Source organism: Pelodiscus sinensis, chromosome 3 (genome assembly GCF_052426305.1).
Source record: "Pelodiscus sinensis isolate ZL-2025 chromosome 3, ASM5242630v1, whole genome shotgun sequence".
NCBI classification, from domain to species: Eukaryota; Metazoa; Chordata; order Testudines; family Trionychidae; genus Pelodiscus; species Pelodiscus sinensis.
Window position 1 is genome coordinate 158,728,268 of NC_143054.1, and position 18,400 is coordinate 158,746,667.

General features: G+C 44.8%; 1 protein-coding gene across 1 annotated transcript in view; it reads left to right on the forward strand.

Annotated features, from left to right (window-relative positions):
* The window catches only part of DNAH14 (dynein axonemal heavy chain 14), a 605,515-nt gene that overhangs the window by 511,127 nt on the left and 75,988 nt on the right, over positions 1-18,400 (forward strand). Inside the window, exons 67-70 of the mRNA XM_075925276.2 lie at positions 1,993-2,208; positions 3,563-3,793; positions 4,496-4,617; positions 17,012-17,256. Coding sequence (XP_075781391.2) covers positions 1,993-2,208; positions 3,563-3,793; positions 4,496-4,617; positions 17,012-17,256 — 814 coding nt within the window. The remainder of the gene's footprint in view (positions 1-1,992; positions 2,209-3,562; positions 3,794-4,495; positions 4,618-17,011; positions 17,257-18,400) is intronic.

Below are 18,400 nucleotides of genomic sequence, written 5' to 3' on the forward strand. Positions count from 1 at the left end.
AAATATCACAAACTTCTTTTTTCAATTTTGGTGTATTCCCCAAGTTGACCTCTTTGCCATGAGGTGCAACTGGAGGTATCAATAGTTTTGCTCCTTAATCACAGCCAGGGCTTCATCATGGACATGTTCCTCCTTCCATATAGAGGCCATCTCCTATACACCTTTCTGCCTATCCCTCTTGTTCACAAAGTTTTCCTCAAGATACATCAGGCATGAGCTTCAGTGATATTGATAGTCCCAGACTGGGCCCACCAACACTAGTACTCATCTCTCCTTGACATATCCCTGGAAGTCTGTCATCTTACAGCTCCTCCTAGACTTAATAACTCAGGATCACAGTGTTTCCAGCCTTTGCACCTCATGCTGTGGAAGCTCCATGGTTGAACCTGATGGAGCTCTCCTATTCAGATGTTAGAGCAGTCCTTGGCAGCAGGAAACCTTCCACCAAGGCTGCTCACGTCACCAAGTGGAAGAGAATTCCATTCTGATCAGCACAGTACTGTCCATCCCTAACACTCACCTCTATTCCAGTTATATTAGATGAATTTCTCTGTCTCAAGCAGCAAGGACTGTCTGTTTCATCAATAAGGGTTCATTTCACAACCATCTCTGCCTTCCATCCAGGTGCAGAGGGACAATCATTCTTTTCCACCCTTATGGTCATCTATTTCCTAAAGAGACTTAACCAACTTTATCCATGTGTCTGGCAATTGGTTCCAACCTGGGGGCTTAATCTGGTCCTTTGCAAATTAAGGAGGCCACCCTTTGAATTGCTGGCAGTTTGCTCTCTGCTTTACCTTTCATACAAGGAGATGTTTGTAGTGATAACATCAGCCAGGAAGTAATTGAACTCAAGGACCTAACATCAGAGCTTCCGTGCACCATGTTCTATAAGGACACGGTTAAGCTCAGGCCTCCTCCTGCTTTTCCTCCTGATGATTGATTCCCAATTTCATATCAACCAGATCATTTTCCCCGCAGTGTTCTGTCCTAAATTACACACAAGTGGCGGGGAGCAGAAGCTTCACTCAGATGTTCACTGAGCACTCACCTTTTACATTGAAAGAACAAAATAATTCCAGAAGTATACCCAACTGTTTTTGTCATAAAGGTAGACAGAATGAAGGGACTCCTGATCTCTTTCCAGTGGATTTTGATATGGATCACATCCTGCATCTGTGAGAGCTATACCCTGGCAGAGATGCCTGCTTATCTGCTCACTGCACATTCCACCACAGTGGAAATGGTGAGTTTCTCATTCAGGAAAGATACAAAGTGGCTACATGGTCCTCATTATGCACCTTTACATCACATTATGCTATCACCCAGCCGGCCACAGGTAATGCAGCCTTTGGTAGAGCTTTACTCCAATCAGTGGTCATGTGAATTCTGACCCAGCATCCAAAACTTTGACTTGGGAGTCACCAGGTTGGAGTTAACATGAAAGAAAAGAAGAAAAACTGGTTATTTATCTTCTTGTAACTGTTGTTCTTGAAGATGCATTGCTCTGCATTGCTCATGTCCATTCCATTACCCACCCTCCTACCCCTCTATTGGAGTAGCTAGCAAGAAGAAAAAGAGTGGGTGGCAGGTCAGCGGGGCCCTATATTGAGTGCCATAAGGGTGCCACTCCAGGAGGCATCTGGACTGACCCAACAGATATTAGTAGGGGGAAAACCTTCCAGCTGCCGTGCACGCATATGTTCATGTGCCTGGTTGGAATGGACATGAAGAACACTTCTCGAAGAACAACAATTATGAGAAGGTAAGTGAGCATTTTTTTCTTCATTTTACCTATTGCCTTTCTGAGGATTATTCTTGCTTGATAAAACAATCTTCCCACATTTCAACAACTGCACCTTAGTTCCCTCCCTCTCACATAATTGTAAACAATAAACTTTGAGACTACATTATTAAAAATGCATATTTACATATAGTTAAAGCTAGTTACATTTTTACCATAAATTATAATATTTCATTTGAATGTGTTAGGATCGATGGAAAGAATCCATTAAAAACCTGGATGAAAAGCTGCAATGTATTATGGGTGATGCCCTTGTTTCAGCAGCATGCATCATCTACAGTGGAGTATTATCAGCAGGATATCGACAGCAGCTAGTAAATGAATGCTTGAGATTGTGTAATAAGAACATCATTCCTGTGTCTCCAAATTACTCCCTAATAACAGCTATGACAGAAAAAAATGAGGTAATAGTATAAGCAGATAGTGAGAGGCATTCGTGGGGGTGGCTTAATGTTGAAGGCTTTAACAGCATGTCCCTTTTTTCCCCACATATTTTACTCAGATTATTTACAATCTAGATTAAATATTTTGTTGTATCACATTGTTTATATCTTTATATGTAGTGTGACAGGATCAGGCTACAGGAGAGTACTCGAAGGGAGGTATGTTAGCCCTAGATTAAGTAGATCTCTGTTTCCTGGGAAAATGGGCAGGGGCTGACATACAACCAACAGGAACTTTCCAGAATCAGTCTGGACAATCAGGCCAGTTAGAATACTTGGAGCCAGTTAGGAGCCTTCCTGAGCCAAGCGAGTCAGGCTAATCAGAACACGCTGGACCAATCAAGAACCAGTTGAGACTGGTTTAAAAGGGCTCTGCTTCTGTTAGTTCAGAGGCACATGAGGAAGAGGAAAGGAGTCAAATATCTGAGGGTATGTCTACACTACCCTCCTAGTTTGAACTAGGAGGGTAATGTAGGCATACCGCACTTGCAAATGAAGCCCAGGATTTGAATTTCCCGGGCTTCATTTGCATAAGCGGTACGAGGTGTACCGGTAGTTCGGAATAGGAATCCTAGTTTGAACTACCTAGTTCGAGCCCCGTGTAGCCGCGCTGCACGGGGTTCGAACCAGCGGGGTTTTAAAAATGGCGGCTCCCCGCTTATGCAAATGAAGCCCGGGAAATTCAAATCCCGGGCTTCATTTGCAAGTGCGGTACGCCTACATTACCCCGCTAGTTCGAACTAGCGGGGTAGTGTAGACATACCCTGAGAGTGAAGAGTGTCTGAGTGAGAACTGGGAACTACAAGTAAGGCAGAGTGTTGTGGAGGAGCAGGATAGACTGCTCAAGTACCAGAAGAAAGGTACTAGGAGGGATTGTTTGGGGAAGTGGCCCAGGGAAGTAGTTGCCAGCCTGGGAGCAGAACAAACCCTGTCTGTTGCTGGTGCCTTAGGGTCTCTGAGCTGGAACCCAGACTAGTCGGCAGGCCCAGGTTTTCCCCAACCCTTCCCACACCACTACAGAGTCTGTCCCTGGATACGGAGACCAGGATTATAAAGGGGTTTCAGTCCATACTATGGGCTAGCCTGTTATGAATATGGCTCAGTAGGCTGTGATCCTTGCCTCTAAAAAAAGAAGAGGCTGTGTGGAAGGTCACAATAAGCTGCTGAGGCTGAACACAATCTGTCAGAAGCACAGGACCCCCAGACACAGCAAGAGCTTTGCCACATTAGTTAATTGTTATCATTGTATCCATCAAATAACAGGGATAGTCAAAAATGTAAAAATATTGAAATATTGAAAATTAAAATTTTCTAGATCAGTAAATGGCAAAAGGAAGGTTTGCCTCTCGACCAGTACTCCATTGAGAATGCTATCCTTGTTAAGAATGGACAACGATGGCCTTTACTAATTGATCCACAGAAACAGGCTTTTAAATGGGTTTGTCAAATGGAAGGTAATGGGCTACGACAAATTCATGCTTCTGATTCCAGTTACTTAAGAACTTTAGAAAATGCCATGCGAATTGGAGACTCCATTCTGCTACAGGTAATTTGGTTTAATTTTGTGGAGTTCTGAGTTAAGAACAAGGGGGGGAAATCCCATTAGAAAGCTATGAATGTAAGAAGAATAGAGTGAATTTGAATGTTAACTACTCTTTTCAAAGATATAAAAGTAGGAGAATGATGGAAGAGAAGGAACTACTTAGTAGTTTTATTTACATTCCGTATTAAATATCTGTCTAAAACTCTAGAAACCTGATTCTCCTCCCTCACACTTATGTAAATTAGTAGTAGTTCCAGTGATGTCAATGATGTTACACTGCATTAAAACTAGTATAGAGAACAGTCCATAAGCACTGATACTTTCTCAATAAAACCACATACATACAAGAAATTCTCAGCTGCATGGATTCCTACAGAATCATAAGGACAAAGCCACCTGGGATGAGGACCTGTGCATCTGCACTAGTTCCGTGTCCTTCCTATCCCCATACTTCCATTCCTACACAGCCTGAGTCCAACGGAGTCTGACTGACAGGGCTTCTTCAATGTCTACTGTCCCTCAGTCCTTGTTTAGGGGAGTTCCCAGCTGGGTATAAGGGCTATGACTTTCTCTCCAGAAATTAAAATTAATGATAAAACCCAAGGTGTGTATTTGATTTTGAGCTTACAAAGCTAAAAGATCAAGTGTATTGTTCAAGTTTATTAATAAACCATCATGATTGAAATGTAGACAATATATTCATAGGATCTTGCTGAAACTGTGGATTCAAATTTAAAGTCAATCTTAAAAAGGGAACTCTACAATAGACAAGGTAAAGACTTCATCAGGATTGGAGATGCTGAAATTGAATACAACCACAACTTTAGGTAACTGTCCTTATCTATGACATTTTTCTATCTAATATTGTATTAGATTGTACTATAGATTTAATTACAGCCGCTAAATACATTTTAAGAACATTAAGGTAGCAAAGTAAGCCAGAAAATTCCAGAATTCAGCTTGCCTCTTCAGTCTTAATTCAACTCCACTATGTGCATATCTATTATGATACTATCTTCATTTATATAATCACATACTATTTTTCCTCAGGACTATGCTTCATTCAGTAAGAGCATGGAGAATGCTTACTTAATAAGCAGTTATTCAGTATTTGGATTTCTCTTTGTTGTTGAATGTGCTATTTGCTGTACACTAATCAAATTCTGCTCTGATATCAGAATTATAGGTTCTTCAAGTGATATCCCTGTAGATGTTCCATTATTGGGCTGCTGATCAGAGATCTTCTATAGCAGAGGCTGGTCAGGACATTCTTGCACAGTTGGTGTCTCATATTGGCATTAGGAGTCTGTTTGACATGTGTGCATCGCGACCCCCTAAGTTCCTTCTCAACCGTCCTCTGGCAAAGACAGAATTTGGAGCAGTGCTGCACCCCTTCCCTGTTAAGACAAAAAAATAACATAATGTAGATGAAAACTTCCAGGTTCTTTACCCTTCCTTTAGAAAAGTTCATTCTAGTTTGTTAGTTTTTAAAAAAATCTCCCATTTCACTCCTTTGGGAGCGACCCTGCAGGATGGTCTCACAATATGTCAGGATCCCCTGGTTTTAAAAAATGTGACACTTGCAAGGACTGCATGCCACGTTCAGACAGACATTCCCTTTGTGTCAAATGTCTTAGTCAGATGTACCTTCCTCCCAAATTTGCCCACTTGTCATGGCCAGGATTTGCTCTTAAAGATGATACTTATGGAGAAATTTCTCCAACTTGGCTGTCAGATGACCATACCTAAACCCTCTCCAGATACTCTCCATTGAGGTTAGAACTGACCAAGAGCATGGCTCCACTCTCCAATGAGAAGAGGAAGAAAGCCTCAACCTCTCCTCACAAGGATCTGAATAAAAAGAAATGGTCCCCAATGAGGACTTTATCAGCAGTGCTGACATCCTCATGAACACTGTAGCATATCAGGCACCAAGTGCTCAGGTTATAAACATAAGGAGTTGAGACCTACATGTGCACAGGTCTCTTCCTCAGCACCAATGGCACTAACAACTGCTCCAGAGTCAGCAGCGGCAACAACACTGGTGTCAGACCAATGACTACACCAGCACCGTGATGGGCTCATTGGCACGTGCCACTACTAAATACCAGTTATCCAGACTCACATCATCTACCCATAAAGCCATGGTGCTGCATCCCTCAGCACCGCAACAATTCTTGACCCCATTGCTCCCATACCTCATCTCTCCTTAAGACACAGATTCTGTCTCTTCCAGTATCTCCTAAAACTTTCACTTCCAGGACACCAGAGAATCCATGCAAGGAAACAGAGGAGGACCTTGCACCAGACAGTCACCTGAACATAACTCCTCTTCCTTCCATGATGAAGCTGTCATGCCATCCCCACCAGAGATGGCAGTTTACTTCAAGCAGTTTCAGGAGCTAATCAAAAGGGTAGCAATCAGCCAAGACATTCCTTTAGATGACATGCAGGAGACTCAGCATAAACTCCAGAAGATTCTTCGACCTTCAGCATTATCAAAGGTCATTTCCTCCATACACGAGGTTATACTAGATCTGGCCGACACTATATGGCAGATGTCTGCCTCTGTGCTACCAACATATAAGAGACTGGATCATAAATACTATCTTCCAGCTAACAGACCTTTTGTTTTCTCAGCCTCAACTGATCTCCTTGGTGGTCAAAGCTGCAAAGCACGGGACAAACTCCCCTCCCCCCCAACACCAATCCATGCCACCGGACAAGGATTCTAAATGTCTTGAGTCATGTCTATATTACATTACTCTAGAACTTAGAATCTACAGCTATGCTGCTCTTCTTGTCACTTATGATTTTGATAATTACACCAAATTCTTTGACTTTGCTTGTCCAATTTTGAGGACAGGTGGACAGACTTCAAATTGGTCCTTGTAAGAGGCTGGCTATTATCCACAACAGCTCTGCAGGCATCACTGGATATGACTGACACGGTGGCCCACACCATGGTCATTGCTGTAGTAATGCATGGAGCCTTGTGACTTTCTTCTTCAGAATTTCCTATAGAACTACAGGTCAAAGTGAAGGACCTACCCTTTGATAAAGAAAAGTTCTAACAAGACCAGTGAAGTTCTTTACACTATAAAAGACTCCAGGGCCAGTCTGCATACACTGGGAATATACCTTCCCTCTTCCAAGAGGAAGCCATACTGCCCCCACTAATAGTCTCACCCATAATACAACTGCCAGTAGCCTAGGCTTTATGATGCTGTGAGGAACTGCAACAGACTGAGTAGATGCTCACAAAACAACCAGTATCAATCAGCAGGAACCAAACCACAATTTTGAAAGCTTGGTTGAGGGTCTGGGTGACCACTCCTTAATAACAGTGCTTATGTGCCCTCTTGGCCACCGCTTCCAGGAATTCCTCCATGCTCAGCAACATATCATGCTAGACTGCTGGGCCCTGAAAATAGGGCAGTGTGGCCATTCCATCCTCTTTACTTCATGCCCTCATACTGGTTTCTGGATGGAGGGAGGCCAAGCTGCCTCACTACCTCATGGGTTGACCAGTTAAAAGGGCGAAGGAAGCCCTGCTCCCAGGCTAGCCCACCAGCTGTTAAGGCAGGGCAGCTGGCCTACAGTCTAGCTTAGGAGCAGTTTTAATGTCTGGGCCCTAGCTCAGGGAGAGGTGACAAACAGTTCAGGGGCTCAGGCCTGACTGCAGGCTGAGCCACAGTTATACCACCACACCCCTGGACAGGGCAGAGCAACTATGAGCAGTTCAAGAGCTCAGGTCTGGCTGCCTGCTTGAGCAATAGTTTATACAATCAAGCCCCGGGTCAGGGCAGGGCAACAACCACAGGTACAAAGTTTAGGTACGCTCAGGCCATAGGTCTGAGCCCTTATTCAGGGAAGGCCAGCAAACAATACCGCAGTTCAGGGAGGCACTGGCCTGGCTGCAGGCTAAGCAGCAGTTTGAGGGCCATGCCCTTGGTCAGGGCAGGGCCGCAACCAAATAGTTGCAGTCTACACAGTTAAGGGCTCTGGGCACTCAGCAGATGGAGCCAATAATTTATCAAGCCCAGCCCTTGGTCAGGGTCGAGCAACACAAAACAGTCACACAGTTTAAAGCTCGGGCCTGCCTGTCTGCAGGCTGAGAGGGGGTCAGGTCTCCTTGTTGGCAGAGAGCCGACAAGCGCAGGGTTTTTTATCCCAGGGGGAACCTGCCACACAACTGAGCTTGGAGCTCCTCCTTTTATACTTCCTGTCCTGCCTTTCTGCTTCCTGTGGGTGGGGCCAGGTTGCTCTGGCATTGCCCACCATGGGGCTTTGGGAGGGGTTCCTTTCCAGGTCAGCAGAAGGCCAAGCTGACTCACTACATATACTCCCTTCCCTTCTCCCCCATCCATGTTCAGGGACCCCTCTCACAAGTACCTGCTTTGATCAGAGGTAACTCACCTTCTACGGCTAGGTGTAGTGGAACTTGTTTCACCCCTATTTCCTGACCTAAAGGAAAAATGGAGAATTGCAACCCATACTAAATTTGCAACAACTTGACAAATTCACACATTCCCAAAGATTCAGGATGGTCACATTGGGCTCAACATTATCTGTACTAGAACAAGGGGACTGGTTCTTAGCCCTCGACCTCCAAGATGCATACTTCCGTATCTCAATATGTCCGGCACAAAGATGATTCCTCTGATTTGGAGTGGGGCACAATCACTTCCAATACAGAGAGCTCCTGTCTGGTCCCTCTACAGCACTGAATGTGTTTTTCAAGACTCTTGCAGTGGTTGTGGCCCATCTCTGCAAACAAGGGATCATATTCTTTCCATACCTTGAAGACTGCATTATCAAAAGCCAAACTTATGAAGAGATCTAATTGGCCACTCAAACTGCCATCACACTCTTTCATAGCCTAGGACTTCAAATAAACATTCAAAAGTTCACTCTCATTTGGATTCAACACATAGAAATCATTGGGGCTTACCTACACTCAACCCTTACCAGAGCCTCCCTCCCAAATGCCAGATTCTTCACCATCACATGCCTCATATCAACAATGTCTGTCCACCATACGACAGAAGCTAGAATGTGCCTACAACTTTTAGGCCATGTGGCAATCACCACTAAGTGATATGCTACCCCAGACTGTACATGAGGCATCTCCAGGGCTCTCTCACCTCAATATACAAACCTGCCAAGCACAGCCTCCATATGATAACTCCACCTGTGAATGTTTTGCTCTGGTGGACAAAAAGGGAGAATATATGCCTAGGTGTTCCCTTTTACCAAAACCCTCCAGTGATAATACTCATTACAGAGACTTCCTCATAGGTTGGGGATCATACTTAGACTGCTACATGACACACGGCATGTGATTCCCAACAGTGGCCCATTTACACATGAACTTCCTAAAACTCAGGGCAGTCAGCAGTGTTCCCTATAAGTTGTGTGCTTGTATGGCCACTCAGAAGAGAGTCAAATACTATCCAGCTGTTTAACAGTATGCCAATAATGAGGTCTTTTGTTTCTACTAATGGTGCACATTCATACATGCCTCAATGCACATGGGTGGAAAAGAGTAGAGGGAACATTGGCAGTCAGGTATGCATGTCCTCACTTTCTTCCACTGATAAGACACAAACCAATTTGAGTCTTGTCAGACAGTACAGCATGTATGTTCTACATCAACAAACAAGGGGGAGCTTGCTCACACTCCCTGTGCATAGAGGCCATGAAACTATGGAACTGGTGCATCCAACCTCACACAGACATCTAGACTTCCTACTCCCCCGATACCAGAATACAACTGCCAACATATTCAGCAGACACTTTTCACAAGAATATGAAAGGGATTTCAACCCTACAGTGGCATAGCACCTGTACTCTCTGTGGGTTTACCCATCTGTAGACTTATTTGCAACACCAAAGAATTGTAAATGCCACCTATTTTGTTCTAGGATGGGAACTAGGACTGCATCTCTAGGATCAAGACACTCATGTACACCTAGCCACTGATTCCACTTATACACAGAGTAATCTGCAAACTCAGAAATGACAACACCAGGGTCATACTCATTGCTTCAATATAGCACAGGTAGATGTGGTATCTTTACCTGCTATGCACATTGATCCACCCTTCAGTACATCTTCTGATGAGACTGAACCTCCTCTCCTCCCGGGGCAATGGTCACATCTTTCTTTCACAACTGGAGAAGCTCCATCTGAAAGCGTGGTTGTTCCAGGTACACAAGCTGACCTGTTCAGAGAAAGTCAGATATGTATTATTACACAGCAGACAAGACTCCAGTTGCAATTCTTAACTATATAAGTGGAAACAATTCTCCATGTGGTGCTCATGGTACCCCAAACCTCGCAATGCATCCCTCCCCAATATCCTACACTATATTTTAGACCTAAAGAATGATAGCCTGTCAGTTCCATCAGAGTTCATCTCACAGCCTTTCATGATAAATTGGACAACTTCCCCATTTTCACACACCCCACCATAAAACCCTTCTTACCAGACTCCAAAACCTCTATTGAGAAGTACAACCCCGCCCCCACCCACATGAGATTTGAACATAGCCTTTAGGTCCTTTATGAAAATCGCCCTGGAACCTCTAGTCACCTATTCCCTCCTACACATGTCCATGAAAGCAGCATTCCTTGTGGCTATCACATCAGCGAGAACTGTAGGAAAAGCCAGTATATTAATGGCCAACCCTCACTACACTATATTCTTCAAAGATGAGGTCGCTATGCGAGCCCATGCTAAATTTCTTCCAAAGGTGGAAGCTTTCCACCTCAATTAGTCTACCTACATTTTACCCCAAACCCCACAAAACCCCAGAGGAAGCAACACTATACACCCTTGACATCAGACAGGCAATTACCTTCTTCTTGGACTGAACTAAACCATTCCTCAAATTCTTTCCTGTCCACTGCTGACCAATCCAAAGGTGCAGCTGTTTCTAAGCAACAACTATGCAAGTGCCTATCAGATTGTATTAGGTCATATTATCAAAGCCAGAATTTTGAAGCCCCTAAGGGGCATCTGAACTCACTCCACTCGAGCTGTGTCTATATCCACAGCATTTCTCCATGAGGTACCTATTACTGATATATGTAAAGCTTCTAGATGGGCGTTGCACCATACACCATCATCTGAGACACCAGAACTGACACCTTACAAGGCCAGACTGCTGTCTGCTGCTACCAGTTACTCAAGTCCAAAGTCCCTTCAATTATAGGGGAACTGTTTTATAGTCACCTGAGTGGCACACCCATAGGGACATCACTTGAAGAGAAGGCTACTCACCTTGTTCAGTAAATAAAGTTCTTTGAGATATGTGCCCCCATCGGTGCTCCACTACCACCCTTCTCCCCTCTATTTTGGCGTTCTACTTAAATGGCTCTATGATAGAGAAGGAACTGAAGAGGTTGGGATGTGCAAGTGCCAAACAGACTCCAACACGGTGGCAAGATGCCAACTGCACGTGTACATCCCAATCAAGCACTGCTACTGAAGATCTCCAACACCTAGGCTACATCTACACTGGCACCTTTTTCCGGAAATGCTTAAAACGGAACAGTTTTCCGTTGTAAGTATTTCCGGAAAAAGAGCGTCTACATTGGCAGGATGCTTTTCCTGAAAAGCCCTTTTTCCGGAAAAGCGTCCGTGGTCAATGTAGACGCGCTTTTCCGGAAAAAAGTCCCGATCGTCATTTTAGCGATCGGGGCTTTTTTCCGGAAAACACTACTGTGCTGTCTACACTGGCCCTTTTCCGGAACAGTTTTCCGGAAAAACGACTTTTGCCCGAACGGGAGCAGCATAGTTTTTCTGGAAAAGCAGCTGATTTCTTACAGTAAATCGTCACTGCTTTTCTGGAAATTCAAGGGGCCAGTGTAGACAGCTCGCAGCTTATTCCTGAAAAGCTTTTCCGGAATAAGTGGCCCAGTGTAGACACAGCCCTAGAGTGGAGCACTCACATCTCAAAGAACTTAAGTTATTTCACACAGTGAGTAACCTTATCTTTCTTCATAGTCTTTTTTGGGTGCTTATAATTGTGGTATGCAATTGCTTCATAAATATTAAATAATTCATTTGCACAACATCTTGAAAGTGGGTGGTGTCATCCTACCTTTACAAAAGGGATACTGAGGCACACAAATATTGAGGTAAAAAATATCCACCAAGATTTGGAGCTCAGACTGAGCCACCTAAAACTTTATCTTTCAGTGTATTAAAAGCTGTTTAAAGCTTTACTTTAAGTGCTCTTAAAATGCATATGGTTAGGATTCCCATGAGGCACAGAGTTCTGAGAGTGATCCAATATTGGGGCCATTTGATCAAGTTGTTCCCAAGATACAACCCCCAGAAAACACATTCTGACACTTTTTGTTCACAAGTAGAGATCAAACAGGCCTCATATCATCACAACAGTATTATGCTCAAGAGTTTTCCCAACAGTACATGGAACTCATCAGCCTTTTGAGGGAAATCAAAATATTTTAATAGAGTTTGCTTTTCCAGTTAGGCATGTGCCAACCAGTTCTAAGGCTCATACACTTCTTCATGCTCCTAGCAGATCATAAAGTACATGTGCAGAGAAAGACACTGACTATACAATCTGGAAAATTACTTCTCTGTCACAAAACCTGTGTAGCTGTGAAGTCCTTGACTCTGAGCATTGCCTTTACCTTTACTACAATTAAATATCCAGAACTGTCCTGTGCCAGCTGACACAGGCTTGTGGGTTACATAGCTCGGACTAAGGGGATATTTAATTGCAGTATAAATGTATGGCCTTTGTAGAGGTGGACTACATCTTATGGGGCCTGAGCTCCAGCCAAAGTTAATCAGCCCCATATCCTGACCTCTGCAACTCCAAGTCAGCTGGTATGGACCTACCATAGGCAGGGCCGGCCTTAGGCCGATTCGTCCGATTCCCCCGAATTGGGCCCCACGCCTAAAGGGGCCCTGCGCCCTGAACCCGGAAGTGTGCCGAGCGCGCTGCAGGAGGGGGCGTCGGCCCCAGAGGAGTGCGGCGGCTCCCTGTGCCACAGGAGGTGTGAGTTGAGCGCAGGGTTATCCTGTGCGGCGGGAGGAGGGGGGGTTAGCTATGGCTCGACATCAGGATGGCAGTCAGTTTCTAGCAGAGTGCCCCAAGGTTTGGTTCTAGGACAGGTTTTGTTCAATATCTTTATTAATGACCTGGATGAGGGGATGGATTGCACCCTCAGCAAGTTTGCAGATGACACTAAGCTAGGGGGAGAGGTAGATACGCTTGAGGGCAGAGATAGGGTCCAGAGTGACTTAGACAAACTGGAGGATTGGGCCACAAGAAATCTGATGAGGTTCAACAAGGACAAGTGCAGAGTCCTGCACTTGGGACGGAAGAATCCCAAGCATTGTTACAGGCTGGGGACCAACCAACTAAGCCGTAGTTCTGCAGAAAAGGACCTGGGGGTTACAGTGGATGACAAGCTGGATATGAGTCAACAGTGTGCCCTTGTAGCCAAGAAGGCTAATGGCATATTAGGTTGCATTAAGAGGAGCATTGCCAGCAGATCCAGAGATGTCATTATTCCCCTTTATTCGGCTCTGGTGAGGCCACATCTGGAGTAGTGTGTCCAGTTCTGGGCCCCCCACTACAAAAGGACATGGATGCATTGGAGAGGGTCCAGCGGAGGGCAACCAAAATGATTAGGGGGCTGGAGAACATGACTTATGAGGAGAGGCTGAGGGACTTGGGTCTGTTTAGTCTGCAGAAGCAAAGCGTGAGGGGGGATTTGATAGCAGCCTTCAACTTCCTGAAGGGAGGTTCCAAAGAGGATGGAGAGAGGCTGTTCTCAGTAGTGACAGATGGCAGAACAAGGAGCAATGGTCTCAAGTTGTGGTGGGAGAGGTCCAGGTTGGATATTAGGAAAAACTATTTAACTAGGAGGGTAGTGAAGCACTGGAATGGGTTACCTAGGGAAGTAGTGGAGTATCCATCCCTAGAGGTGTTTAAGTCTCGGCTTGACAAAGCCCTGGCCGGGTTGATTTAGTTGAGATTGGTCCTGCCTAGAGCAGGTGGCTGGACTTGATGACCTTCTGTGGTCTCTTTCCAGCTCTATGGTTCTATGATTCTACCTTTGGGGCTTGGTGGGGAGGTAGCTGGGGGTTTTTTGTGTGCCGTTTTTTTTTTCTCAACCAAAATAGCTGCAGGGCCCCGTCGAACTTGTTCTAACTAAGCCAGCCCTGACCATAGGTTTTTAATTGCAGCATAGGCACACCCTGAGAGTTCAAATCCCCCTGGACAGCAATCTGGTATGAAAAAAGTAGGCATATTGCTCCAACTTGCTTGTGACAAGTTTGTTTGTTTGTTTTAACTTAGGGAAAATGCAATGTGATTTACAGTAAAATATTCAGAAGGTGCTAAAATTATTTTTGGAAAAAAAGAAACTACACAAGCAAATGCTTGTTGGGAGGAGAAGGTGATTGAAGGTGCAGGGTGTAACCCCTTTCTGTTTTGCTCTGGAGGAGACTTGCCTATGTGTGGAATAGGAGGTTCTGAGCTGTTCTCCCTACCCCTCCCATGTGATCTGGGATCTCAGATGCAGGTTCTGTCTGGGAGGTAGGCTGTAGGAGTGCACTGTCTGGGAGGTGCCTAAGTTGAGGGTAGGAGCAGGCTCAGAGTGAGGGTCTGGACAGGAGGTAGGGTGCAGGAGCAAAGTGAAGGTGGGATATCTGGGTGAGAGGTAGAGTGCAGGAGCAGGTGGAGGGGGGTCTGGCCAGAAGGTGGGAATGCAAGGTCTGGGCAGAAGGTGGGAGTGCAAGATCTGGTCAGGTGTTAGGGTGTGGGAGCAGGGTGGGGATGCATGGTCTTGGCATGAAGGGGATGCATCAGAGTGATTGTGGCACAAGGTCTGGGCATGAGGGGGATGAAGGGTCCTTACCTGTCTTGTGCCTCCTGCCGTTGCCAGGCATTGCTCCCATGGCTTCCATTGGCCATGATTCCAGCCAGTGGAAGCAACATGGAAAGCTTCCAGGTGGGCAGTTTCCTGTGCTGCCATTCACCCAGCCAGAGGAAGGGGGAGTGGCAGCACACAGAGTCACTTCCTTCTTCCTCAAGCTGGATACAGCCTGTGAAGCTTGCTCACTCCCCCTCCTCCACCCACAGCAGGAAGCTAGTGCTGGTGCTCCAACCTCACTGGGAGGGCTATGGGACTGGAGCACCAGTGCAAGTTCCGTGTTGTGAGGAACAGGGAGGTAAACCCCAAGCCCACAGCCCACCTGCATGATGGTTGTGGACCACACTTTGGCTACGTCTAGACTGCAAGCCTCTTTCGAAAGAGGCTTTTTCGAAAGTATCTTTTGAAAAAGCCTCTTTCGAAAAAGAGCATCTAGACTGCAACCAGCACTTTTGAAAAAGCAAGCCGCGTTTTCAAAATAAAGCACCCAGGCAGTCTGGATGCTCTCTTCCGAAAATGCCCTGTTTGCATTCAAGAATGCCTTTTTTCGAAAGAACACTTTCGAAAAAAGGCGTTCTTCCTCGTGAAATTAGGTTTACCACCGTCGAAAGAAAAGCCGTATTCTTTCTATTTAATTTCGAAAGAACGCGGCTGTAGTCTAGACGCAAGTGAAGGCTACTTTTTTCGAAAAAACCCTTGAGTCTGGACACAGCCTCTGAGAATCACTGTTCTAAAGGGATCTGAGACTCTCATCCTAACCCTCATATGTGAGCTAGTACCTGAGAACCCTACCCTTATGATGAGGAGCTTAGAACAGACATGTGGCTCAGACCAAAACACTGCTGACACTGGTATAAGAAGCAAATATCAAAAGCAGGGAAATTGCCGTTGTAGTGCGTTGACCAGTTGAGATCATTATTCAGGCCTAAGTTGATAGTATTGAACCTATAAATGAATTCCAGTTCAGCTGTCTCCTTTTGTAATCAGGAGATAACATTCTTTTGTAAAAGAATGACTACTTCTAAGTCTGTTATTGAATGTCCAGGGAGGTTAAAATGTTCCACCCTACAGGTTTTTATGTGTTACCATTCCTGATGTGTGATTTGTGTCCAAAGGCAATTTCCCTGCTTTTGATATTGGCATCACCACATCAAATGTTGTGAATGAGATACATCCACCCTGACTTAATTATCTTAATTAACACTGGTCCTACGATTGATACGTAACTTATTTTGCTGTTATATATGCCCTGGATTCTGTAATTTCCTCTTTAATTCATCTCATGAAGAGGGTATTACTCATGAAAGTTCATGATCTAATAAATTTGTTAGTCTCTGAGGTGTCCTCCACGTGCTCGCTATGCTTCATGTCAGTTTAGGGGTAAGGGTAACTATGCAAATGAAGGTCATTTCAACAAGACACAGCCTCCCAGGAGAAAAAAAGCATTTAAATTCAAATTCTAGTAACTTTGAAGTTTGAAATCCACCATGGGTAGAAATCTGAGAATGAGTTGTAAGCATTTGAGAAAAATCTGCATCTTTTGAGGTGTGTTTTTGTTTTATTTTTTTATTTTTGAGAAGTGCAATCTGAATACATAATATTCAGGAGGCACTGGAACTATTTTTTAAAAGAAAATAAATTACATGTGGATGGTAGGAGTGATTAAGGATGCAAAATCAGTGGTAATGGGGAGGAGCTGTTTGAGTCTGCCATGAAGGATGTGGGTATTCCTGAGAGGGGAATAAATAGGAATCAGAGGGATAGGAGACGGAAGAGAACCTTTGGGCTTCAGGTAAGGGGGGTAGGGTAAGGGTTAGAGAGGAAAAGGGTGGGGAGAAGATGGATTGGACAATGGAAAAATAACCAGAGGAAGTTGGAGTTGGTTTGGGGAGAATTCTGCCCTGAATTCTCTCCTTCTGTGTGTGTGCTAGAATCTGTAGTAGTCCAACCCTTGTGCAGGGGTGTGAGTCTCTCTTTCTTTCTGCTGTGTGTTCTGGGAGCTGGGGAACTTTGGGACTGTTTGAGCTTCTTGACCAAGGGAGGTGTAGGGCAGGACTAAAGATGACAGATTTAAACATCTGCAATCTAGAGAATGATTATTTAAGTTACACATCACTGCTATATGTGGCTAGAGTTGGTGACAGTGTATGGGTGAGGAGTCCAGTTTGGAGGAGGGGAAAACTAGATAGAATTGAGGCATGGTTGGGGAAGCCTGGCTGAAGTCTGCCAGAGTCCCATATGCAGATAGGTATCACTACATATTCCTTTGACATTTAAAATGCTTTGTGATTTCAGGTTATACATGACAACACAAAAAGCCAACCCACATTTCCTCCCTGCAGTTTGTAACATGGTCACAATGATCAACTTCACTGTAACATTCCAAGGTTTGCAAGATCAACTTTTGTCAGCTGTAGTAATTTATGAAACACCCCAGTTAGAGCAACAGCGTTACGAGTTATTGGAGAGTATCTCTGCTGACCAAATTACACTGCGAAAATTGGAACAAAAGTCACTTGAACTGCTTCAGAAAACAGAAGGTAAGCAAAAATGTTACAGAAATTGAGGACATACTTTCCTCAAGCAGATACACACTATAGAAGAAAATTGCTTAATATGCTATACGATAATATGATAGTGAACATGGTGAGAAGGGGCTCACCCTCTTGTGGTCACCCCTTCATGGCCACTGGTGTCTCTGATGCTTCTCTGACCCAACTGTCTTTGGGGTGAAGGTATCCCAGACAGTTTTCTGGTCAGTTGCCTGGACGAGGCTTCTTCTTTACCCCCTTGTGTAGCTGCTTAAGGTTGGGATGACCCAGGCCCACCCACTCCTCTGGGCCCCAGCCCAGGGACCCTGTAAATAGCAGTTACCTACTAAGTGTCTCTGCTGTCTGCTGCTACCTTGCTCCCTGTGCCACTTCCCCAAAACACTGAAACTCTGCTCTGTCCAGTCTCTCAGGGCTTTGGGGCCAGGCTTTCAATGCACCCTGTCCAGGGTTCTGTAAAGTTTTGTCATGGCTTGTCTTCAGCCACTGGACATGGGTATCCAACCAGGTCTAAAGTTCAGCTGCTACCCTCCCAGTCAGCCCTAGATCTGGCCCAGCAGCTTCTTTTATATTGCCGTGCTGAGCCCTCATTGGCTGCAGCAAAAGTAGCTACTCTAGTCTGCCTGCAGGACTTCTTTCTGCCCTTCTCCTTGAGGCAGGCCTCCGACCTGGCTTCAAGCCTAGTCCATCCCGTCACATATGGATAATATCTTAGGGTACATCTACTCGACAGTGTTATTTAGGAATAATGTCCGTTATTCCAAAATAACTATGTAAGCATCTACACTGCTAGCCTGTTATTTCAAAATAATTTCAAAATAATGGGAGGCTTATTTCAGCATTTGTAAACTGCATTCCATGAGGAATAATGTCTTTTCTGAAATAGCTATTTTGGAATAGCAGTAGCGTGGATGCTCCATTGTTGCTCCTCCCTCAGGCCATTCACAGTAATTACTCTGCAGTGCTTCCTGGGCCTCTAAATCGAGGTAGCACATCCACATTAGTGGAGCCTGCCTTGGACTAATTTTTAGACTTCCCTGTAGTGTAGATGTGCTATTTCAAAATAAGTTATTTGGGAGTATTTCTTCCAGAATAGCTTATTTTGAAATAATCATGTTGTGTAGATATAGTCTTA